The sequence below is a fragment of the Lynx canadensis genome, chromosome D3 (genome assembly GCF_007474595.2).
Source record: "Lynx canadensis isolate LIC74 chromosome D3, mLynCan4.pri.v2, whole genome shotgun sequence".
NCBI classification, from domain to species: Eukaryota; Metazoa; Chordata; class Mammalia; order Carnivora; family Felidae; genus Lynx; species Lynx canadensis.
This window is the reverse complement of record NC_044314.2, coordinates 59217056-59244125: the sequence shown is the minus strand read 5'-3', so window position 1 is coordinate 59244125 and position 27070 is coordinate 59217056. Positions and strand designations below refer to the sequence as shown.

Genomic DNA, 27070 nt, shown 5'->3' with positions numbered 1-27070 from the left:
ACTTGACACATTAAACATTAAATCTCAACAAATTATATAAAGCATAAACTTGCACTTTTCCCTTCCTAGGTTCCTGATTTCTCCCACCTATAAAACATTAGGTTCAATATGAATAGTAAAAGAGCACTTTATGGCTGTAGGTGGAATACTGTTACCTTTAAAGGGCGTTATTTACGGCATGAAATACAGAGATCCACTAAAAATTTCACCAACTCTGCCATCTCTTCAAGTCATTGAGTTCTCATTTTACTGTCAAATAAAGTCCATTAGTATTGATGGTAATGGCAATTGCTATTTCTATAGCAGTTTCTATAGTGCCTCACTTCAAAATTGAAACGTAGCTAATCTTTAATTTGCTCAAGCAAATTAACCATAATTTGTGGCAACTACACGTACAACCTTATTAAAATCACTGAATATATGAAAGATTCATAAGGCATTGGCTACACTCGATGGGACACTACCTGTAGAAGAGCTCATTGTAGAATTCAGCTGCAAAAACATTTCTTAATGAAGCCCCTATTTATACGTGGTAAATGACATATTAGCTATAACTTATTTTCCTTTTCAGTGTGAAACTAGAAATGTAAATCAAGACATAATCATTATAGATATTACGGATAATGGTCTCAAGAAAAGTCTGAAGAAAACCATATCTACAAGCTAGTAGGTTAGTAAGCTGCTAATTAAGACTTTTAATTGTATATCCCTGTCTTTTGTTGGCTCAAGTCCTGGAATCCATCTTCAGCAAATGGGTAAAATACCTATTTTCAGAATAGGACCAAACAGTCAAGGACTGCAAGCATTAAACCTCAGTCTTAGCCAAAGTTAAGCAGGCACTTAAAGTGTGCATACAATTGACTTTTTTTTTTTTTAAGTTTATTTGACAGAGAGAGAGAGAGACACCACGCGTGGGGAAGGGGCAGAGGGACTGTCAACACGGAGCCTGCTGGGGGGCCCAACCCACCAAACCAAATCGTGAGATCATGAACCAAGAGTCAGATGCTTAACCCACTGAGCCACCCAGGCTCTCCACAGTTGACTCTCGAACAACATGGGTTTGAACTGCATGGGTCTACTCATATAGAACTTTTTTTGAGAAGTTCCGTATTAAAATGTATTTTATTTTTAACCTTTTCTGTAACTTTATTATAATACAGTATATATAATACATATAACATAGAAAATATGTGTTAATCAACTATGTTACCACTCAACAGTAGGCTATTAAGTTTTGGGGGAGTCAAAAGTTACATGAGGATTTTCAATTTGGAGAGAGGTGGGTTGGTGCTCCAACTTCCTTCCACTCCCTCGCACTGTTCAAGAGTCAACTGTATTTGGTATCTGTATCAGAAGCCATTCTGCAAAACTTACCTTCCCACCAACGTACTTAGTTCTTCACAACTTTAGAATCAACTATCGTTATGTTTTGCTACATTACATCCAGATATATCAGATCATTCAAAAACTCCTGCCGTATTTCAGGAAGATGAATGTAATAAAAGTATAATCTCAGATCATAGCTTATCATATGACTTAGTCTATATGTAATACCTTTGCAGTGAAAACTCTTACATAACTGTTATTATGTGCTGTAGGATTTTCTGGAGCAGTGACCCCATCCAGTTACAGCAAGTAGTTCTGAACAATCAGTAGCTTTCACTACCAACTTTCAGTAGTTGCTACAAAAAAACTGGTACTAGATCCTTTGTCATTAGGGAGAATGATACATTGATTTATTTTTATTATTAAACAATAGTAAGATTTCCTCCTCAAATACCCTTTTTAAAAAAAAGCAGAGCTAGGAACTGAGAAGAGGAAATGAGGGAGCAAGTGATAGTAAACACACAAATGATGCCTAACTCTCCCGACAGGTTTGAGAAATAGGCCAGGATACAGCAGTCATCTCTGAAAACTGGCAAGGAAATTTTAATCAGTGTGTTCATATACATTTTGAAACCATGTTGGATTACTGTAATAAAATTTTACCTGGCAGGTGTTTTGTTTTTTTTTTTTTAATTTTTTTTTTCAACGTTTATTTATTTTTGAGACAGAGAGAGACAGAGCATGAACGGGGGAGGGGCAGAGAGAGAGGGAGACACAGAATCGGAAACAGGCTCCAGGCTCTGAGCCATCAGCCCAGAGCCTGACGCGGGGCTCGAACTCACGGACCGTGAGATCGTGACCTGGCTGAAGTCGGACGCTTAACCGACTGCGCCACCCAGGCGCCCCAGGCAGGTGTTTTTAAAAGCTAATCAGGAAACTATCATTTAAACCGGTATTCTTATATTAAAATTGATACAATTTTTAAGAGAAATAGGCAAAAAGATTAAGCAAGACTCAAAATCCTAATATATACTGATACAATACAATGTAACTGATGATGTAAGAACTACAGAATATGTTTTGATAATGGTATAATATTATGTAATTATAATGACTGAAAGTTAATTTTCTAGTTCTAAAATATTACATAAAGATTGATAATCAGTGCATATCCTTAATATGTCTTTGTTTTTTCACCCAGTATCTGAAGCTTCCCCACTCCTAACTTTTTTCCGAGTAAAAACAAAACAAAACAAAAAATGTCAACATAGAAGGCATTTTTACAAAAGTCAGTAGAAAATCAAGAGGATAGAAGAGAGGTATTTTCATTGTGTTACCTTTCTATGCCATTTGTGTAACTACTGTTATTGTTTACCCTCTCAGGTAAAAATAAAAACAAATTTTTAAAGATCTTCTTGAAAATAATGATATTTTTAAGCATCATAATTACTATTAGTGACTGATTAATCTGTCATAAGAGCAGCCAAACAATGACTTTGAGAAATTCTGAAACAAGCTATAAACATTTTTTTTCAACTTGCAACTAATGTACAATAGCTAGTTTCTTGAACTGGATATAATAATACACAAAAGGTTTTATCCTTTGTTCTACGTTGAAATATGCATTCAACCAGAGTCTATTTTGTTTATTGACTGCTCTTTCCAACTCAGACTGTATGTGCAGTATACAATAATATCAAAGTATTTTCTACCTTCCTTTTATAAAAATGATAAACAGTACTTCTAGAGACAACTACTTTATCCTCCTTACACCTACAGTCTGCTTGAGGTGTCACTTACCAGTTGGAAATACAGTAAAAACTGTATGCTGTAAATATAAAAATGTTTTCTGTAGAACAACCATTTTAAAACTTGGCTATAGCTAAAGATGGAAAAGCAAAATATATGTGAAATTCACAATAACCTAATATTATTGATAAAAGTGACCTGGCATTTGAAAATGGAAATACTGGAATGACTGTTTTTTTTTTTTTTTTTTTTTTTTTTAAATTTTTTTTCAACGTTTATTTATTTTTGGGACAGAGAGAGACAGAGCATGAACGGGGGAGGGGCAGAGAGAGAGGGAGACACAGAATCGGAAACAGGCTCCAGGCTCTGAGCCATCAGCCCAGAGCCTGACGCGGGGCTCGAACTCACGGACCGCGAGATCGTGACCTGGCTGAAGTCGATGCTTAACCGACTGCGCCACCCAGGCGCCCCTGGAATGACTGTTAACTACATTATGAGATACTGTCTTCAGAGTTAGCCATAGATAGCAAAAGACTTTAAAATGGTACTATTAACATGACACTCATAGCAGCTAGTTGCTAGGTATACACCATGAAATGAACAAATAATATAAAAAGTTTATGTAGGTAGAAGATTCATGTTTTATTCCTCCTGGAACATATTTACAGTTGAATATAAATTAAAGTCCTGCTTGCACACCAAAGCCAGGTCCTTTGGGTGGTTCAGTCAAAGAGGTAAGACCTCCAGCTGGCTCACAAGAGAAGCGTCCACTCCTGAAAAGAAAAGTAACATTAAGTTGACTATTAATAACTACCATTTATAAATCTTTACTTAAGAAAATAACTGTTACCTTACAAAGCCCAGTTAGGGAACTATTTTTCACCCAAGAATTAGCATGGATTATTTAATTCAAACATTTCAACTGCTGCAAGATTTTCTAAACTTAAGTATGAAAATGGACATATCCAAAACTCACTATAAATATGAAAGATATAAAAGTAACACATTACTAGTAGTTCTCATTTATTGAAGAGCGTACATATATTATTAGCTCATTTAATCTTTAGAACAATGCCATGAGTCAAATGATACTGGCCTTATTTTACAGACATAGAAACCAAGGCTTAGAGGAGATCAGCATCTGCCCAAGGATCAGAGCTAAGAACTGCAACATAACAAACCCAGAGGACATTTTATTCTTTTTATATTTGAATTTTATTTAAACTGAATTTTATTTTAAATTGAGATCTACCATAGTGAACAGAAGGGAAAACAAATTTATACATATGTTTGGAAGTCAACAGAGGAATTGGAAGGAAATGGGAATCTGAAGATTTAGGAGGGTATCCTTTAGGGGCAGTGAAAACAAAGTATATTTCTATTCATGTTTTTAAAAGCTCTATCAGTAGTAGTAACTTTTCAAAAACAGGTTCCAGACTAGGGTGGCTACCACAGCCACAAAGAAAACAAGAACAGGTCCTTAATGCAGCACAGAGGTAGAAGAACCTGTCTTTTTTTCACCCCCACACATACTTTCGCAAGTAATCACTCAACTCTGCCCCTGTCTGACCTCCACTGCTAGAGCCCAGCTCAGCACCTCCTCCTACTTCACCCTTCCTATTCCCTAGCTTTGTCAATTTACCTTGTTCCTGCCATATATTTTAGCTAAAGAACTGTTCAATTTATATCTTTTTACTCCTTGCTTTGCCCTTTAAATTCTGTCATCAATCTTACAAGGGTCTTTTTACAGCCACAGGAAATTATTTTTTGTTCAGGGGACAGGACAATGATACCACGTTAATAATGTTATGATCTTTTAAGATATTACATTACACAGTGCAAGTAACTAAGTAGTATATTGTAATGAAGAGTGCCTACAAAGTCAGAAATTAAGTATTATTTGCATTACAAGTTCACTGTGAAAATGAGATAAAAAAACAGTCACTATTGGGTCGTGTGAGTGGCTCAGTCAGTTAAGTGTTCAATTCTTGATTTAGGCTCAGGTCATAATCTCACAGTTCATGAGATCGGGCCCCATGTTGGTCTCTCTGCTGACAGTGCACAGAACCAGCTTGGGATTCTCTCTCTCCCTCTCCCTCTGCCCTTCCCCCACTCGTGCCTCTCTCTCAAAATAAATAAATAAACATAAAAACAAAACATCACTGTGAACTGACAGAACCTAAAACTAATGTAGGGTAAGTGGCAAAATGAGATCAAACTTTAATAAAAAACAGTATTTGGCTTTGTAAATTTTTTACGTTAACTAGTAACACAGGTATACCTGCTGCTCTTTAACTGCCAATGAAATAATTATTCTGGAAAACTTTCTTCCCTTTACTAAGTCCCCTCTACGGTTTAAGCTCATCTACCTTCTTTACCAACACAAAGGACCAATTAGGAAGATTATAAAAACTGAGGTTTTTGAGAACAATAAATGAGAGAATTAATCATGCACACTGTCTGAACTCTTCAAGAAATTATGGATTTTTATATAAGAAAGTAATTTCAAGAGTAATCTGGTCCATTTTCCTAGTTGTTCCGTAAATTATAGTCCTATGACATACTTAAGGGGGAGAAAAGGTTTCAATGGTCTGTTATACCTGCCAACTTTCTCCTTCCCTCACCCTTCACAAAATGCACAAAAAATACGCTATCAAGGCTGTTACAACCTCTGGTAAAGCCCACAAATTGTCTTTAATCTACTAATCTCATCTCTCCCCTCATTTTATCTGTAAATATGCCTCAGAACACCAGACAGGCAGCAATCTAGCCCTTCCATTCACGATTTACACTTAAGATATCTTTAGGGCTTTCACTTCATAAAAAAAACATCTGCTTTATGCATTATACTTAAAATGCCATCTATTAATTACTTTGTTCTCATTACAACTTAAAAGGTAAATCTGGTTTTTCAGCCATCCCAACACGATTTGTAATTCATCATTTTAAACTCATTTATCTTCTAGAAAACTTGACCTTTCTGTACATTGTTTATGGCTTAAAAGTACTTTTTAGGGGCTCCTGGATGGCTCAGCTGCTTTAGTGTCCGACTTCACCTCAAGTTGTGGGTTTGAGCCCCACATCAGGCTCTCTGCTGTCAGCCTGGGACCTGCTTTGGATCCTCTGACTCCCTTTCTCTCTGCCCCTCCCCCGCTTGTGCTCTCTCTCTCAAAAATAAACATTTTTTTTAAAAAGGTACTTTTTAAAGAAAAGGTACTTAATGAAAGTTTAATGCTTATCTTTTTAATAATGCTGAGATATATCCACCAATGCCCACTACTTTTGGTATAAAACAACAAAAATGGGGGCGCCTGGGTGGCTCAGTCAGTTAAGCGTCCAACTTCAGCTCAGGTCATGATCTTACAGTCCGTGAGTTCGGGCCCCAAGTCAGGCTCTGTGCTGACAGCTCAGAACCTGGAGCCTGCTTCAGATTCTGTGTCTCCCTCTCTCTCTGCCCCTCCCCACTCATGCTCTGTCTCTTTCTGTCTCAAAAATAAATAAAAACATTAAAAAAATTTTTTTAAAACAACAAAAATGACTTTACATTCTAGACTTATCTGTCAGCAATGACCTATGCTTTTTTATATATGCATTGTAGCCTACCTATATATTTTTACATCTCATAATATCTGCATCCCATAGAATTCTGCAAATTTTAAGATATCTTTAGAAAACTATGAAGAATTCAAATTGGACTTAAAATTAATTTTATTAAAAATTTTTTTTAATGTTTATTTATTTTTGAGAGAGAGAGAGAGAGAGAGACAGAGCTCAAGAGGGGAAAGGCCAGAGAAAGAGGGAGAAACAGAATCTGAAGTAGGCTCCAGGCTCCAAGCTGTCAGCACAGAGCCCGATCGATGCGGGGTTCGAACTCACAAACTGCGAGATCATAACCTGAACTGAAGTCGGATGCTTAACTGACTGAGCCACCCAGGCGCCCTGGATTTAAAATTAATTTTAGCTAACCCATACCAAAAAACAACTTCTCTTAATTAGTAATTTTTTTTCTATTTTTTAAAATTTTTTATTTATTTTTGATAGAGAAACAGAGTGCAAGTGGAGGAGGGGTGGGGGGGGGGGGGACACAGGATGTGGAGCAGGCTCGTCTCTTGAGCTGTCTGCACAGAGCCCCAACGCAGGGCTCGAACTCACAGACTGTGAAACCATGACCTGAACCGAAGTCGAATGCTTAATCAATTGAGCCACCTGGCACCCCATCTTAATTAGTAATTAATAATTGAGAGCAGGTTTAGAAGTTATTTTCAGTACTTAAAGAAAAATGAAAATAACAGAGCGCGTGGGTGGCATCCAACCTCATCTCAGGTCATGATCTCGCAGTTTGTGGGTGCAAGCCCCGCGTTGGGGCTCTATGCTGACAGCTCAGAGCCTGGAGCCTGCTTCAGATCCTATGTCTCCCTCTCTCTCTGCCCCTCCCTGACTCTCACACTCTCTTTCTCTCAAAAATGAATAAACATTAAAAAAATTTTTAAGAAAAATGAAAATAACAATCTTAGCACAAAAATTTAATGTCAAAATACTGTCTTACCATCAGTTTAATATTTCCTTTCTAGCGATCATTTACTAAAAATATAAAAAAGCAGTTCCAAACCACTTATAGACCTGAATCTTTTATTGATTTTGGCTAGGGCAGACCTGGTAATGGTACTCCAAAATCAGGTACTGTTGAACCAGTTTAATTGTTCTGGTTACTCAATGACTCACAATGAGCACCTGTTTTATGTATCTGAGCAGAGAGCTTTATTATAAAAATACTAATAAAAAAAGAACTAGCCAGCTTTGGTCAATTTAAAGAATAACTATATTTTGGTTATTACTATCACTGCAGTCTCTTTCATTATACTATATATGCAAGAAATTAACTTGAGGAAGGAAAAGAAAAGTTTGTTTTCTGATACAATGGAATAGATTTCTATTTGTTAGTAAATTTCCCTTCTCTCTAAATATTCAAGTAGATACCAGAGGATTATCTGATAGAGTTTTAGAGGGGGGGAAAAAAAACAAAACTTGTTTAGATGACAAGTTGGTTTTGATACTATCCAAAGCACCTGACAACTCCTATGAACACATGGAATAAAATTTTTAAATGAAGTTTACATTAGGTTAAGCCATTAAAATTTATTTTATAGAAATAAAAGCATACCTTGGCCCAGGTTTTGGAATTTTGCCAGCTTTGAGCTCGTCAATAATTTCTTCAATATCCTTAGGTGTCAGATCCTCCTAAAAAAATAAATAAATAAAAGTCATATTAAAATTATTTCCTACTACTGAAATCTGTGTAAATTTTAAATAATAAAATAACAAATACAATTAAAACACATAGACACATATGCCCATGTGCCTAGCTATACCCTAGGTTTAACCAAAAGACGCTCAAAACAGAATGGGAAAGATTAAAGAGAAATGCCTAAACTATACTCCCATTCCCACCACCCCCCACCACCCCCCCGGAAAACTGTTTAATTACTTAGGAAAATGTTTTATGACACTGTGCTGGAGAAATCATGATTCAGTACTGCATCTCTAGTGCCCAGCCACATCGAAGTTCTTTAATATTTGTTCAATGATTAAACTTTTATAAAAATAAAACACTGCTTTCAAATTGCTTAGGGTTCAACAAATGTTCAAAACTTCAAAGCCAGAAGGAATCTTTAACTCATCTAATGATTTTATGTCCCCCAACTATTTATTATGAAAATCTGAAAACTATGCATGAATACCCATATTCTTACCACCTATATTCAACAATTTTTAATTTGTCATATTTGCATTTTAATGCACATAACCTGCCCCCCCCCACCTGCTGTGGGCTGCACCATTTTGAGGTGTTTGGTTTTTTTTAAAGATGGCATTAAAAAAAAATTTTTTTTAATGTTTATTTTGAGAGAAAGAGAGCTTGCAAGTGTGAGCAAGTGGGGGGGAGAGGCAGAGAGAGAGAGAAAGAGAGAGAAAGAAAGAAGAGAGAAAGAGAAAGAGAGGGAAAAACAGAATCCCAAGCAGACTCCAGGCTCCAAGCTGTCAGCATAGAGCCTGAAGGGGGGCTCGAACCTACAAACTGTGAGATAATGACCTAAGCCAACACCAAGAGTCTGATGCTTAACTGACTGAGCCACCCAGGCACCCTTGCGCTGCACCATTTTGAAAGCAATTGCAAACATGATGGCATTTCACTCTTGATACTTCAGCAGACATCTAAGAATAAGAACATCTTCTACATAACACAATGTCACCACACCTAACTGACAATAATTCTTTAATCAAATGTCAAGTCCATATTGAAAATCTACCCAACTATCCTCAAAATGTACTTCACAGCTGTTTTTTTTCCTAAGCAGGAGCCAATCAAAGTTTATGTGACTATTTCATTTTATCCACCAGTCAAACGAGTTCCAGAAAAGTTAACTGCCCTGGGGGCACCTGGCTGGCTCAGTTGGTAGAGCCTACAGTTATTTTTTTGTTTTATTTTGTTTATTTATTTTTGAGAGAAAGAGAGGGAGAGAGAGAATACCAAGCAGTCTCCATGCTTTCAGCTTGAACCCACCAATGGTAAGATCATGACCTTAGCCGAAACCAAGAGTCAGACACTTAACCAACATAGCTACCCAAAGCATGCAGCTCTTGATCTCAGGGTCATGACTTCAAGCCCCACGTCAGGTATGCAGTCTACTTAAAATTAAAAAAAAAAAAAGAATTTATCTTGCCAAAGACCATACCACTACTAAGTGAAAGAATCTTTATCTTTTGGATAAACCCACAGGCTATTATATTTAAACTTAGAGTGCTTCACACAAAGCCTTGACTGATTCCTGCAAATCAAGATCCTCTTTATTTTAAGTAAATTACAGAAATGTGGGAGAAGGAAAAACTGTTGCCATATTTTTAAAGGACTTTAAGTTTTATTTATTTAAATAATCTATTTCCACACCCCATGTGGGGCTCAAACTCACGACTTTGAGAGCCGGAGTCACACACTCTTCTGACTGAGCCAGCCAGGCACTCCAATGACTTTTTTTTAAGTATAGGGGATAAAGAAGGTAAGAAATTTGAATCTCTGATCATTAAAATGAAGAAAATCACAATAGAGAATGAGACCACTCTAGAAATCTAAACAAATTTTATCTCCATTAAAAAATAAAATTGCAGATTTCTATTGCAGGGACTAAAGCAGATTAGCTATCCTGAATGACCCACCCCCCCAACTGTAACAACTAAAAATGCTAGATAAAATTAAAAAAACAAAAAATTGTAAATGTCATCAATATGCTGACAAGAAAGAAATACCCAGAGCCAAAAACTCAGTGAAAACCCAGGCAGCCAAGTGGAACACCAAGCAAACTTGGCTTCAGGGTTTCACAGTCCAGAGGGGCAAGAGACAAAGCCCCAAGCCACAAGAGACATGTCAACCACACAAAGTTAAGACCCTAAAAAGCTATTCCCTCAAGGGTAAACTAGAAATTAAACTGTCTCTCAAGAAGAACTCCTAGTCTAGAACCTTACACTTTGGGTAATAGTGGAGGGTATACAGAGGAGCTTTCTTTTGCAATAGTAGAATTTCTAGGAGCAAGAGAAAACCAAGGCAAATACCTTCTTGAAGAATCCATACTCACTCAGTGCAGGACTAAAAGAATTCCCATTAACAAGTTTCTAAGAAGTAGGAACTAACAAAATATTATGTATGAAAACCATTAAATATAATTAGATAGCAAGCAATCTTTTAAAAAGGTAACTAGAAAATTCCACATGGAGATTAATACTGTACTTCTAAAAGACACAGGCCCAAGAAGAAATCAGAACATATATTTTAAAATATTTAGAACTAAATAATAAAAATATTACTTATCAAAACTTGTGAGATCCAGCAGTACTTAGAGGTCTGATACCATTTCTGTAAAATTTTTAAAAAGCAATATAGTATTGGGCCGCCTGGGTGGCTCAGTCGGTTAAGTGTCCAACTTCGGCTCAGGTCATGATCTCACAGTTTGTGAGCTTGAGCCCCACGCTGGGCTTTGTGCTGACAGCTCAGAGCCTGGAGCCTCCTTCGGATTCTGTGTCTCCCTCTCTCTCTGCCCCTCACCTGCTTGCTCGCTCACTCTTTCTCTTTCAAAAATAAATAAAACATTTTTAAAAATTAAAAAAAAAATAAGCAATATAGTATTATACATTAGTATGGCTGGATACATTCCTCAAACAGTTTAAAAACATGTACAGGAGGGGCGCCTGGGTGGCGCAGTCGGTTAAGCGTCCGACTTCAGCCAGGTCACGATCTCGCGGTCCGTGAGTTCGAGCCCCGCGTCAGGCTCTGGGCTGATGGCTCGGAGCCTGGAGCCTGTTTCCGATTCTGTGTCTCTCTCTCTCTCTGCCCCTCCCCCATTCATGCTCTGTCTCTCTCTGTCCCAAAAATAAATAAAAAAATGTTGAAAAAAAAAATTAAAAAAAAAAAAAAAAAAAACAAACATGTACAGGAAAAATATACACAATTTATGAAACTGGTTACCTCAGAATGAAAGGGAATATAGGATTTGGGGGGCTTAGGAGTGGCTTATCTGCATCTGGAACTTATTTCTACAAATAATAATGATGAGGATAAAAATAATAGTACCTAATATTAGAGTGGTAAAATATTATGTTATGTTTTGGTGGTTATTTTCTGTATTTCTATGTAAATTATTTTTCATAATTTATAATTTTTTAAAATTTGGCATTCTCTCCTAGAGTTAAATGCAAAAATGTTTAAAAATAATAATTTTTAAGAACCTTCTAGTAGACAACAATGTGGAAGTTAAAACTGACATATTTTGTGCAAAGTTTTTCTAGTCTTTGCTTTTTTTTTAAGATGTGTTTTTTTTCATGTTTATTTATTTTGAGAAAGAGAGAGTGTGTGAGCGGGTGAGGGGCAGAAAGAAAGGGAAAGAGAGAATCCCAAGCTCTGCCTGGTGTGAGACTCATTACCTGAGCCAAAATTGAGTTGGACGCTTAACTGACTGAGCCACCCAGGCGCCTCCTCTATTCTTTGCTTTTTAATAAACTTGGAAAAAAAGAAAAAAAAACCCTTCTGGATAATTATGCCACCAGTTTCTTCTAAATGAATAATTCAGAAAATAATATCCACAGGATAGGAAATCAAATACTTAAAATTTAAAATATGGTATCATACAACGTTAATTTATATTAAATGGAATACTTACATAGTAGTTGTCATTTATTTGAACCATTGGTGCATTTACACAGGCTCCTAAACATTCCACCTCTATAAGAGTGAAAAGTTTATCAGGTGTCGTCTCCCCAACCTTTATTCCTAAAAATATAAATGATTGCTGTTAAGGACCAGGTTACCCTTTAATAGCAATATAGCTTAATAAAAAAACAACAAATTACAGCGGCATACAAAAAGTATTTAAGAACATTAAGTTTCTTAAAACAACTCTATATAATTATACTAGAATATGCAAGGATTTCTTTTTTTTTTTTATCTTTTTTATAATGTCTATTTTTGAGACAGAGAGTATGACTGGGGGAAGTGAAGAAAGAGAGGGAGACATAGAATCTGAAGCAGGAAGCAGGCTACAGGCTTCCAGCGAGCTGTTACCCAGGAGATCATGACCTGAGCGGATATTGGATGCTTAATTGACGGGGCCACGCAGGCGCCCCAGAACATTCAAGGATTTAAATGGACTTGTTCCTTTAAAAACAATCAAATTTCAGGGGACTCATCTCTACTGTCTGTTGTTATACAGCAGAGTATCAGAATATATTATTTTCATTTTGATTGTGATAATTAACCTACCAAAATCAGTCACACTGTCAGATTGGCAAAGACTCAGAAAATTGCTAATGTCAAAGACCATTAAAACTAAAAGGAGGGGCACCTGGGTGGCTCAGTTGGTTGAGCATCCGACTTCGGCTCAAGTCGTGAGTTCGAGCCCTGCGTCGGGCTTTGTGCTGACAGCTCAGAGCCTGGAGCCTGCTTCAGATTCTGTGTCTCCCTCTCTCTCTGCCCCTCCCCACTCATGCTCTGCCTCTCTCTGTCTCAAAACAAAAACAAAAACAAAAACAAAAAAAACCTAAAAGGAAAACAGGTACTCTCATATCTTTAGGGAAGGCATTTTGGCAAAATATAGTAAAATCTGACCCAGCAATTCTACTTCTGGTAAACAACCTCAGTATATATAATAGGACAAGTATGCAAAGATATGTATGCATGAAAGTAATTGCAGAATAACTTATAATAGAGAAATGAGGCAGACATACATATGTTATAGCCAAAATAAAGTACAAAAGACAAAGACATATTTATGTTTTTAATAATGAAAATAAGTAAAACAAAATCTAAAACTAATATACACAACTATTATCAGAATTTGTACATTAGAGGGGGCGCCTGGGTGGCTTGGTCGGTTAAGTGTCCGACTTCGGCTCAGGTCATGATCTCACGGTCCGTGAGTTCAAGCCCCGCGTCGGGCTCTGTGCTGACAGCTCAGAGCCTGGAGCCTGTTTCCGATTCTGTGTCTCCCTCTCTCTCTGCCCCTCCCCTGTCCATGCTCTGTCTCTCTCTGTCTCAAAAAAATAAATAAACGTTAAAAAAAAAAAAAAGAATTTGTACAGTAGAATTTGTACATTAGAGGGTGGGATTTTGAGCAGACTTCAGCTTTCTGTGTTACATACTTCAATACAACCCAACTAAAGTAACTAAACTGTTACTTTATATTCAGTAACAAGATAAAAGTATCCCTCCTTTTACTTCCTTTGATTTTCAGTTATTAATGCAGCAATGGCAGTTTTGTATGGAAAAATGCCCTTTTAATTTTGTAAATGCTATCATAATAATACTTCAAGTACTTCCAAGCAGAAAATACTTCAAATTTCCCTTCCCAAAAAATAAATAAACGTTGAAAGAAAAAAAAAAAATTAAAAAAAAAAAAAATTTCCCTTCCCAAGACATTCTTACTATTTTCTTATCTTATTTGTTCCAAGACTCATTTGGAAGAATACAAGGACAATGCAGTCACTTTTTTATGTACCACATGCTATTATTACACAATGACTGAAATTTAATTTTTAACAATGAAAACTTTAAACTCCCCACAAGCTTTTCCAACATGCTTAATGATTACAGGAAAAGAAGAAAACTCAACTTTGAGGCCGAGAACTAAGGAAAAATATAAAATAAGAATAAATAAAGGTGGGCAACCACAGTAAGACAAAAATTTACTGATGAAAAGTACACATCCAGTACGATGGCAAACACTGGAAAACTTAAGTAGAAATGGGTCAAATCTAGAAAGACAATTCTATTTTTCATTAAAGTTATGTGTCCCATACCAAGCTTTTTCTGGATGGCCTCCAGTATGCTGTCAGAGTTTCGAAGCATGCAAGGTGTAGTAGTGCAGACCTGAATGTGATACTTTCCAACTGGCTTTCGATTATACATCGTATAAAAAGTTGCTACTTCATATACTCTCATTGGAGGTACCTGTAAAACTTCCGCAACCTAAAATATTAGGAAATTTTAAGATGGTATAATTACAATGTTTATTAATTGAACCTTAGGTATGTTGTAAAGCACATAAAGTCACTATTGCTTCAATTTGCTAAAAACACGAAAGTTCTTCTGAGGCAGAAGAAACTTATATATATATAAACTTATATATTTTCACCAATTTTTTCAAAAAGTCTTGATGTTACTGGTGATGTACAATGCATGCAAATGGTATGGCAACACAAAAAAGGGCAAGAATCAAAGCTCACCTATTAGCCTATCTTGATTTATATATCTACACGCTTATATACACACAAAGCTCACATACATACACATATGTTAAGTCTCCAGAAAATCTAAAACACAACTTCTACTTCTAATCAAGACACTCTTTACAAAAATCTTATGGACTAGTACTTCCCAACTCTTCACATCAAGGTATTTAGCAAATATGTATTGACACAGTGAGGTTCAGGACCAAGGGATTCATTGTCTAAGCACAACTCTCTTGGTCAGAGCAAGTCTGTTAATGAAAACAAGGTTGTTTTAGTTGTTTGCTAGGGATAGTCTACATACAGTCTGTCATGACTACCATCCTGGTTACAACTTTCCAGGTGATCTAATATCATTTAATCTATCAGGTCTTAAGATTTGCCATCTGGCATTCTTAAAAAAATTACGCATATATCCATGTTTTGACATGAAAGAGGAGTTTGTTAAATAGCATTTCAGATGACAAATATGTTGAACTTTCTCATATTAGAAAATCTAAAGGATATGTATTCTCAAAAGACATATAATCATGGCTCACTAGTGAAAGATAAGTAGCTGTGCTAAATTTAATTTGGGGATACTAAACCAGGTATGTACCTCTGAAACTGGGAGCTCTCTCAGAACACACATGCTAGAGCCTGAAAATACACAGTGTTCCTGGAACCCTACCACTGATGCTAACTTGAAAGAGCTCCCCTGGGAAGACTGCTGTGCATCTCCCTACACTCTAGTGATGGTTAAAGAACTAACATGTGAGCTTCTGGATTTTGTTTTGGTTCTAAGATTGGGCTTTTTCTTTGGGGGCTAGGGGGTAAGAGAGTAAAGAAACAACAATATTAAAAGTCTCAAATGTAAAATGGAATTTGATTCTATCCTCTGTACACTTTCCTGCCTCTCACACATACACATTCAATTCTAAATAGAACAGGACAATATTTGTGAGATGTTCTCACATTAGTTCTCATTTATTTTACTCTGCTAAGCTTGCCATTCAGCAAGACTTCCAACACAACTCCTATTATTAAAAATGTGAATTTTGGGGGTGCCTGGAAGGCTCAGTTGGTAGAACATGCAAGTCTTGATCTCAGGGTGGTTAAGTTTGAGCCCCACAGTGATGTAGAGATTACTTGAAAAAACATAATCTTTAACAATGTGAATTTTTTGCAAAAAAAAAAAAAAGCATCATCTATGGTTAGAAACACACCTAAATCATTATTTAGAATGTTGGCTATAATACAAAACAGTGTTAAGTAATTTAAAAAATACCCAAAGAGGCATGTGATTTATTGGGGAAAAAACCCACCTGACTATATTTTACTAAGTACAGTACCAACCAAACTTGCTTTGTAACATTTTTCATAGTCAAAAAAAACAAAAAAATATAAAACTAAAGGTCCATAACCATGTTAGAGTACTGTACAAAGCAAATAAGCAATATGAACTGAATCTAAAATTTGCATATGGGATTCCAACAAATCACTGAAGACATTCCTGTTCTCTAAGAAAGATGATAATGGTCTATTCTAATAGACCAAATAAAATTTAGAAGGTGAAAAGAGGAATGAAGTATAGCAGAATCTCTGCCAATACTCAGTCAAGCAGAAAATGCAATGAACTGGAAATGTTCAGTCCCAACTCTATCACTTAGGAATCATAACATAATAATTTAAAGAGATCTACCCTAGTTCAAAATCTTCACTGTACATAAGGAAGTAAGTCTACAGAAAAGTCAGATCTCTTAGCTCGAAGTCAAATATATTTTCCATTATATTACACTGGCTTATTATTTGTGAGATTCTCGTAAGAATCAAATAATATATGATTTTGTATGGTACTTCATAAACTATACACTGTAGCATAATACCACAAAAATTTAATTAATACAGTGTAAGTGTAAAATGTGGATAACTGTTGAAACAGCTCATCAGAAAAAAATTAATCTTAAAATATGTATGAACAGATTAACTTCCTTTAAATGGGTCACCCATAGCATTTTTGTAAGTTGCTGATTATTAAGCATAGGGTGCCATCAAGTGTCATAAATACGATGTCATAAACACTGATATAAATCTTTATTAGAGCCTACAGCCAAAGATAAAAACTAATAAAAAGATTCATATTAGGTATGAAAGATCAGATCTTTTTCTCTTTTTCTCTACAATTTTAGTGTTTAATACATTGATTTTCAGAATACCTTGAGAGCAAATTATACACATGTGGGATCTTTTTATCTTTATTATGGTCATTTAAGAGAAAAAAGAGAAAGCTACTGTGACCATAATGCCTCTACTATTTCTTGCAAGGATAAAAAGCTCTCCATGTTATTAAGAGAACCAACAAAACCACAAATTTGAGGAAACAAATGATTAAAAAGGCTTCAAACTCCTAGATTCTGACACTAATAATCATCAGAGGAATTTCTACATAAGGAAGAAATTCTTACACAGTCTCTTCTCTTTTCAAACTAAGGCAAAAATGAATTCAGTACCTTGTTCATGGCAGAGATGGGCAGCCATCCATTCTGTCTTTGGGCTAAATCCAGGACTGGAAGCACAGCTGCTGCTTTATGTCCTTCTGGATAGTTTCCTACAATTGCCTCTATCCTCTGTATCAAAGAAAAAGCACCTGTTTTCATACATTTGGAAGATACTAAATATTTTGTAAATTAATCATAATGTTAATTTTGTCATACCTTATAGTTTTCTGGTGTGAAATCAAATGGAGTATCTGGGTTATTCTCAGGAGTATCTCTGTGCTATACAAAGGAAAAAAAAGTTTTTCAAAATTACCTCAAAAGTGTTAACAGCTTTATTACTATGCTACTACTGATCATTTAATCTCTTCACTTTAGTGGCATCTGGGTTGGTCAGTCAGTTAAGTGTCTGACTCTTGATTTCGGCTCAGGTCATGATCTCACAGCTCATGCATTCAAGCCCCGCAATGGGCTTTGCACTGACTGTGCAGAGCCTGCTTGGGATTCTCTCTTTCTGCCCCTCCCTGATGCTCCCTCTCTCAAAAACAAAAACAAAAAACCCAAAACAAAACAAAAAAACAACAACAAAAAAACCTTTAATCTCTTTGCTTTAATTCCACTATAACATATATCAATCTATCCTTGCATCAAAAAGAATGGCTAATTATTAAATATGCATTTGAGGAGTATGATTAATAAAAGTAATGTTAACAATTTAAGAGAACTAGCTTTAGAACCAAAATCAAAAAAAAAAACAAAACAAAAAACAAGTGTTATCCAACTTGATTAGAGAATATAATCTTTTTAAGTTGACTTATTTATTTTGAGAAAGAGAGAGAGAATGAATCCCACGCAGGCTCCACACTGTCAGTGCAGAGCCCAACGTGGGGCTTGAACTCACAAACTATGAGATCATGACCAGAGCTGAAACCAAGAGTTGTGCATTCAACTGACTGAGCCACATAGGCAACCCGAGAATAGAATCTTCTAATGTAATTACCAAAACAAACAAAGTGCTGGAACGCTTATAAAATTAAGACACAAAATTCTTAGTGTGAACATAACTTGCATTGTTCCAAAAGAATTTATCAGATTATCAAAAGGACCCACTACTTCAGGGAAGGTACAAAAGCACCATCTCTTCCCCACATAACAGAAACTAGCCAGTGGCAAGCAGCTTTATTTCTTCTCCGTAAAAAGAGCAGGCCCTCTTCAAAAACTGACAAGAAATGGCATGTCAACAGGAAATCAAATGAGTCACACTGAGATTAACACTTACATCAATTAATGTTTAGTATGTACAGTGAACAAAGAACTGTATCCCTTATGCTAACTCTCAAAGTTCTGCTTTTTTAAGGATATAAAAGAAGAAAGAAAATGGAAACTTTGGACAATGATCTCAAATATGTGGCAAATTTTATGTTTCTAGACAAACAAAATATAAAGCAGGAATCAACTCAATGGTATGGCTAACTCACTTACTAGGATTCAGCCTGGAAATAACTCAGTTAATAAAACTATACCACTAACTCAAAATCATCCTACAAATCCACCAAATTGCCTTTAAACAACACAAAATCCCTGAAAATCATGCCTTGTCACAGAAAGGAGAAACATCTCTCTTTTACTTGTACAACTAAGCTGGGGAGTTCACTGGCCTCTACCTGGAGTTAAACCCTGTAAAGCAAAAATATAAAGGCAACCACTAATGTATTCACTGTATTACTAAAGTCTGTGAGTTTCAAACTGGAACCACTTTGGGATTCCCCAAGTTGCAGCCATACAATCTTTATTCAGCCAATATGACTGATTTTTAAGAACCCGAAGTGAGACTAGAAATCTTGTTAGGGCTCATAGTAATTTCATCAAAAAATAATCTACATTCTTATTCCCAGAGTTGCCCTGGTGTCAATTTAAACTTGAGAGGTTCAACTGCAATCACACAACTTTTGAGATGTAATGAATTCAATTAGCTATATTTAAATCACCACCTTGGCCAGCATATACCAAAGACACTGGTGTTTAAGATACTTCTGATTATCACAATAGATTTACCCAAATTTCCAAAAGTCTTTCCATTCTGAAGAAATCAGAGTAATTACTTACAACAAATAAGGCTCCTCCAGCTCCATTTTGCACAGCTGTCTTATGTAAATTCCTTATATGTCTTCCCTAAAATTTCAAGAAAGTTTCGTAAGTCATAAGCCTTAATAAATTTTCAGGAGTAAATACTTTAAGATCCATAATTAAAAATAGAATCAACTTATATAAGTAAAAGATCTTAGGAGATATGGCCTACTGTGCTACACCCTGCCTATCTCTATCTCAGAAGTACAAGGAAACGGAGATCCAAGGAAAGGTTATTAACTTGCCTAAGGTCACACATGCGTCCATGGAAGAACTAGGTCCACAACCCGTATCTCTTGGAGTCATGTATCCTTTCTACTGGACTCTTTTTGGCATGCATTGAGAAAGTTAGTGTTCCATTAACTTACAGCCTTTCACTTTTGTCTGAATCAAGTTGGGTGCCAGCTTTAATAAACATGTTTTCATTCTGTACAAATGAGTCATATACTATGCACAAATGAGTCAAGTGTGTCCCCCTTTTTCGATTCTTTGCTGAATTAGTTTACAAACTCTAGCCATAAAGTTTCAGAGAGCTGCTTATGATGCTATGCAGTGACCATAGTCAATTGTTTTAGAAGAAATCCATTTGATTACTTTCTGTTGCATTTCATTTCTCTTTGCCCTATTGCTCCCCACAACACCCCTACCCTCCCCACAGCCACCAAAAGCAATTCAACAACTATTCAGGAATCCTCTGATTTCTGAGTTCTACTTATCACAAAGATGGTAGAACACTGGATTAAATCAAGCATGGAACTAGCGAAGAGTTGAACAATTCAAAGAAAGCAAATACAAAAGAAGTAAAAGCAGTGATGTATAACACAATCATGTATTTAAACTATCCTAGGTCCAAATATTGAAGTTGAAGAAATGTTTATGTAAACACTTGTTTAATTAACAAAAGATCCAAGTACAGAATGTGAGACACAGGTATAAAATACAGGGGTGAATACCAGTTTCAGGGTAATGGGAGAAGAAGGGGAGAATTTGATTGGCTAAATGGTATACAAGGGGGCTTCAACTCTTGTTTTTGTTTTCTTTCTTAGGCAGTAAATGGATACACAGTGTTTATTCTTTTTTGTGTCTTAAACACATACAACTTGAAAAAAAAAAATCAAGGAGATAGTTTAGGTTCTTATACTTTTATTCAAATTCTCCTCAACTGCTCCAGGGTCAACCTGTGAATTACACACAAGGTTATGCTTATATCCCTAATTTGCCTGTCCATAAAACTGAGATAGATAAACATAAAACCAAGGTCACATTCCCAAGCAATACTGTTAAAAACAACATCAACATAAGGCTTTAAAAAATTAACTGAAACTAAAGTTTAGGAAATAGAACCTGCCGTCACTTTAGCTGAGATTTTTTTTTTCTAATTTTTTTTTTCAACGTTTATTTTATTTTTGGGACAGAGAGAGACGGAGCATGAACGGGGGAGGGGCAGAGAGAGAGGGAGACACAGAATCCGAAACAGGCTCCAGGCTCTGAGCCATCAGCCCAGAGCCTGACGCGGGGCTCGAACTCATGGACCGCGAGATCGTGACCTGGCTGAAGTCGGACGCTTAACCGACTGCGCCACCCAGGCGCCCCTAGCTGAGATTTTTTTAAATCAAAGAACAATTTTTACGGAGTAACATTAGTGAATTACTTAACTAAATTTGGAGGGAAAACAAAGGATTTCATAATAAAGTAAGGAAGGATTAAGAGAATGGAGGGGCACCTGGGTGGCTCAGTTAGTTAAGCCATCAACTCTTGACTCTTGATTTCAGCTCAGGTCATGATCTCACAGTCCTGAGGGTTCTGAAATGGAGTAGGCTCTGAGCTGGGTGTGCTGCCTGCTTAAGATTCTCTCCCTCTCTCCCCCTGTCCTTCCCCCACTTGTGTTCTCTCTCAAAAAAAAAAAATAAATTAATTAAAAAAAATTTTAAAAATGCTTAAGAGAATGGAAAGCATCCAGTCCCCTCTTTTCCTAACTTCCGAACTATTTTACTGTCTCTTTACCCACTCCCTCAGGGTAGGTTGTCCTCAGGGCTCAGCTCTGTCCTAGGTTCTGTTCTCCATAGATCTTTTGCCCCTGAAGAGCTTATTTATTCTCATCTATGAACTCCATGCTGATGATTCTTGAATCATTCTTGGCAAAATATTAACAGCCTGAAGAGATCATAAACACATATAAACCAATGAGAAAAATGAGTATACATGAACAGAAATGTCAACATAATTTTAATGAACTAGTAATCTAAAACATGCATTTTTAAATGAGAGAATATTTGCAGCTATCAAATTAGCAATGATTTTTTTTCAAAGATAATAATTCTGTTGAGCACATGGAGGAATGGGCATGCTTATACATTAGGTAAAAATTGGTAACAGTCTTTTAGGAGAACAAATTGACATAGTATATGGACAGACTAAAGAAAGTTTCCATCTTTTAACTTAGTAATTCTACTTTTAGAATTTTATCCTAAAAAATAGTATAAAATGAGGATAAAAGTTTATAGAGAAATATATTCTCTGTATTGTTACAGGAAAATACAAACACCAAAAAGGCCAACATAGAGATCTTTTAAATAAATATTAATAATTCCAACAAAAATATTATTTAAAAAAATTTGTTTCCTATTTGAGAGAATGCACACGTGAGCATGAGCAGGGGAGAGGGTGAGAGAGAGAGAGAGAGAGAGAGAGAGAGAGAGAGAGAGAGACAGACAGACAGACAGAGACAGACAGAGAGAGACTATCCCAAGCAGGCTCCATGCTCAGCACAGAGACCAACGCTGGGGGGCGGGGGGAGGAGGGGGTATCATGACCTGAGCCAAATCAAGACACTCAACCTACTAAGCCACCCAGGTGCCCCCCCCAAATCATATTATGTTGCTACCAAAAATCATATTTCCTAAAAATAATGACACTGAAAGATGTATTTGTGCCACAATCGTAACTAGAAAACATCAGAGTTAAATGAAATAAAAAAGCATAAACTACCATCCCAATTATATTCAATATAGACACTAAAAGACTGGAAGGCCATAACAATTTAAAGTGCTTATCTGTCATTATTATAACAAGATTATAAGAAACTCTTACTTTCATATTCTATTTTTTATATTTTTCTCCATTTTCCATGCTTCCTATTCAGTATGGATTGACAAACAAAATATCTTACTAAAAACAAAACATTCATCAAGTATAAAATGAAACTTAACACCTCTACCATTAATCCTATTTATCTTTCCAACTTCCCTATATATTACCAAATTAAACACCACCAATCTCTAAGTTAAAATAGCTTCAGTTTGGGGTCAATATTTGATCCCTTCCTCATTACTCCAGGATCTGCCACACAACTTTACTTAAAATGAATAATACAGAGGAAAAAAAAGAAAAGAAAAATGCAGAGATAATCTTGAAAATCAGTCTGGTCTCTGGGGCTATGTAGCTACATACTGGAAAATCTGGGGCTATGTAGCTATATATTGGAAAATCTATTTTGAGGCACTGTCTGGCTGACCTGTAATTCTGGATTTGCACATGAGTTTATACACAAACACACACACAGACACTTCTACCCAAAATTACGTGTTTTAAAGTCCAAATCATTGAAAGCAGACTACTGATTGAGGTCAGGAAAAAAGGAGCTACTTTAAAGAAAAAAACCACTGGAGTTTCAGATTAAAAAGAAATTTTTTTTAGGGGCGCCTGGGTGGCTCAGTTGGTTAAGCGTCTGACTTTGGCTCAGGTCATGATCTCACGGTTCATGAGTTCAAGCCCCGTGTCGGGCTCTGTGCTGACAGCTCAGAGCCTGGAGCCTGCTTCAGATTCTGTGTCTCCCTCTCTCTCTCTGTTCCTCTCCCACTCGCACTCTCTCTCTCTCTCTCTCTCTCAAAAATAAAGATTAAAAAACATTTTTTTAAATTTTTTTAAATTTGGGTTTAAATCACCACTCTGTCACTTACTAACATGTGACTTTACACAAATCGCTTGATATTTTTAAGCCTCAATTTCTGCACCTATATAAAACAGGAATGTTTTGAGGTTCAAATAATAGTTTCTCTGAAAGCACTATATAACCTCTTAAAGCATTATCACATCTGCTTAGCTGATATGGGGATAAAACATTTAATAAGTGAGGAATGGAAGATTTAAATACAACTGCATTTTAAGAACTAAACAGATTTTAAAATTGCACTTGGTTAGCTGACTCTAACTCAAGAGGCACTGTCACAAAAGGACAGATTACTGAGAGCTTCCTGAATATCCACATAATTATTTTTATTATTTATAGCCACATAAGACTATCAATTTTTCTAGTGAAAATATAAATGCTTGAAAAACACTATCTCCTCCCTCATGACTGAAATTAATATAAAAATCTTTTTTTTTTCCTAAGTGGAAGGAGGAAGAAGCAGTAGTACTGGTAGACAATTTTTCATGGGTGTGGGTTTTTCTGCACATCTCTGCACATGAGCAGAGGCACTAGCCATTAACAGCTTTCATTCCACGCTATCTTTTCAAGGATTTTTGTAGAGAATATCTCCCTCTTGGGCAAAGGTTGGGCAAGTGCTCTTGTAACTGGGGTTGGGTTCCTCAGTTGTGAGGTACAGCATTCGCCCAGGCTGTTCCATGTCACTCCCATGGGATGTGAGGGTGAAGGAAAACCAATTCTAACACGAAGCTTATGCTGGCTGCTATGCCGAGTATTAAAGTCCTGTCTCTGACCCAAGAGTCTCAGTCAGATCCATTAAACTGAGGCAGGTTAACTTGTTAGCTAGCAGATACGGTAAAATCTCAAGAGCCTTCACAGTTCTTGACAAGAAAAATCAAAATATACAAATATGCCAGTCTGCATGTCCCACTAATTTTTCAAAATATAGAAAATATTATAAAAGAGAGAATGAATACAGTGGTATTACAAAAGAAACCAGTAACAGTGGCTGTCTCTGAAGAGGGGGATCAAGGATGTGGAGTAGGGAAGGAAATTTACCCTTTAATATACACAATGTATTTTATACATTCACAATATATATCCTTGTACCTCTATTCTTTAATATATATTTTATACTTACTATAATATATATATCCTTGCATACCATTTGAATTTTTTGCCATGTATATATTTCATATATTTCATATTTTCATATACATTTCAACTTTTAAAAATGAATAAAGTCTTTAGTCCTTTTTTCTCTCTTACTTTCACCACTCTATTTCAGACATTATTTCAGGTCTGTGCATTACTCTAATAGCTTTCTAGCTGACTCTTCCCCTAATCAACCTGCTTAACGTCATCAAACTAATCGTTAAAATACCACTTCCTTATGGTGGTCAGGATATGAAAAAAGGACAAATACAAACAGGAAGTATCAATTCCATTGTTTCTAAAAGCCACATTTTCCACATTCTAACATCTCAGGAATTGGGATCATCACTGGTACTTAATATTCTATAAATATACCACATACAGAGAGACAATAGCCAACTGGTTAAAAGCCCAACTCCACAGCCACTTTCCTCTTCTGTAAAAAGGGAATAACAGTACATACTTCATAGGATTATTGTAATGATTAAAAGAGATAATCCATGCAAAGTGCTTAATATGCTTCCTACATATAGTAAGTACTATGTTAGTGTTACCTATCATTAGCTATTTTTATAGTAGTACTATATGTCAGGCACTAAGCTTTTTTACACATTTAATTCTTACAACTTTCATGCAAGATGGGTATTATTTCAAGAAAATACAGATTTAAATGAGTTATGAAAACTTCTCATAACTAATTATTGGTAGAACAAGCATTAAATCTTAGGTCTAATGCCTACAAGGTTATGGCCTTATTATCAGCCACTTGAATGGAACTATTTGATGAAATCAGAGCTCTAGAAGAACAGAGTAAATCTAGGAAATCAAAGAGTTTAAGAAAACCAGGAATGCATCCATACACAGGGAGACAGATTAGAAATGAAAAGACCTGCCTCTTCCATTGGCTCACCACGTTCCCATTTAGAGACTGAGGGATATATGTATGTTCTTTATTTAAAACAAGCTATTTAGGGGCGCCTGGGTGGCGCAGTCGGTTAAGCGTCCGACTTCAGCCAGGTCACGATCTCGCGGTCCGGGAGTTCGAGCCCCGCGTCAGGCTCTGGGCTGATGGCTCAGAGCCTGGAGCCTGTTTCCGATTCTGTGTCTCCCTCTCTCTCTGCCCCTCCCCCGTTCATGCTCTGTCTCTCTCTGTCCCAAAAATAAATAAACGTTGGGAAAAAAAAAAAAATTTTAAACAAGCTATTTACTGTTTTTTTAAAAGCCTTTTTTGAAAAAAAAACAGTAAATGCCACTCTTCTGTTCCTATAAAAAACCTAAATATGTGTGTGTGTGTGTATTAGCATAGCATCTGAGCAACTTAATTTCGATGTCTGAAGCCAACTTCAAGGTAGTAGAAAAAAGGCTCAGATAATTTGTTTATAAAACAATAAACCAAGTGAAATAGGGTAAACTGATAAATATTAGCCCTTATCAAGTTAGCAAGTGGCCATTTTCAAAGCTACCCTGTTTTTTGAGATGTTTAAAAGCTTCATCTATTTTATATTCATTATAACATCCACATCAGACACTTGCAATAAAGGAATAAGTAAGATATGAAAAGTCTGAATTAACATCTTTGCACTAGTTAATAAACCATTTGATTTTAGTTTCACCTTGGAATGAAGAGGTATTCCAGGACCCATTATCGGTCTTAAAACTAGACTTAGCGAGGCTGGACTGATTTGAAGAGTAAGCAGAGATTCCCCCTTAGAGTCTACTCTTTTCACCAGACTAGAGTCTGGCTTCTCACTGAACTCTGAAGTATCTATGCTTCAATGAATTCCATTTGAATACAGTGAACACCAGTTGAAAATTCAAGTAACTTTTTTTAAAATAGACAAGAACATAATTTGACATATAGCTCAGAATTAATAGTGGACTTCGATTCTAGCTTATTCTTTTTTCAGAGTGTTGAAACACTTCTGAAGAAGGAACAGAGAGGATTTACAGCAAATAGTGGCAGTGTTTTCCTTGAATTCAACTCAAGTGGCTTTGTGTTAAGTATACTTCAACACACTTTTTTTCACTGACTCCTCAAAAATCTATGGTTAGTTATTATTATTTCCTTTTTACTTTTAAAGAAACTTAGGCTCAGAAACCGTAACCTGCCTTGGAGTTTGAGCCCAAGCCTTTTGGATTTAAGTCCTCAGCTTGATTAGCCCTTCCCTTTTTAATCACTATTTGTAGCTCAAAATGACGGTAATTTAAATTTGACACTCTTCCACCCACTCCCCAAGAACAGAATCTTTCATGGGCCCTACATTTGTCTTTTTAGTTTCTCCTGTTGCTCAAACATTAACAATATCCACTCTGTTCACTTTTCAGTTCTATCAGACATTTGCACTTTAAAAGGCCACATCCAGCCAGAGGAACTTAATAAAGGACAAGGAAGCTGCAAGACAAAACTGACAGAATCAGTAACCTAATTAGTTAGAAAGACAGGACTAAGGTCAGGCAATAGAAAAAATGTTTTCCTTTATTAGCAACCAATTCAGGCAAGGAATATACGTTTCACACTACCCTGAATATTTAGATTAAATCCACA

General features: G+C 36.1%; 1 protein-coding gene across 1 annotated transcript in view; it reads right to left on the bottom strand.

The window, feature by feature from the left end:
- Positions 1 to 3692: 3692 nt before the first annotated feature.
- The window catches only part of NDUFV2 (NADH:ubiquinone oxidoreductase core subunit V2), a 31329-nt gene continuing 7951 nt past the window's right edge, over positions 3693 to 27070 (bottom strand). The window contains exons 2-8 of the mRNA XM_030292569.2: positions 19422 to 19487; positions 17535 to 17597; positions 17331 to 17447; positions 14413 to 14581; positions 12279 to 12388; positions 8237 to 8313; positions 3693 to 3848 (exon numbers count right to left, since the gene is read on the bottom strand). Of these exons, the coding sequence (XP_030148429.1) occupies positions 3755 to 3848; positions 8237 to 8313; positions 12279 to 12388; positions 14413 to 14581; positions 17331 to 17447; positions 17535 to 17597; positions 19422 to 19487 (696 nt within the window). The 3' untranslated portion in view covers positions 3693 to 3754. The remainder of the gene's footprint in view (positions 3849 to 8236; positions 8314 to 12278; positions 12389 to 14412; positions 14582 to 17330; positions 17448 to 17534; positions 17598 to 19421; positions 19488 to 27070) is intronic.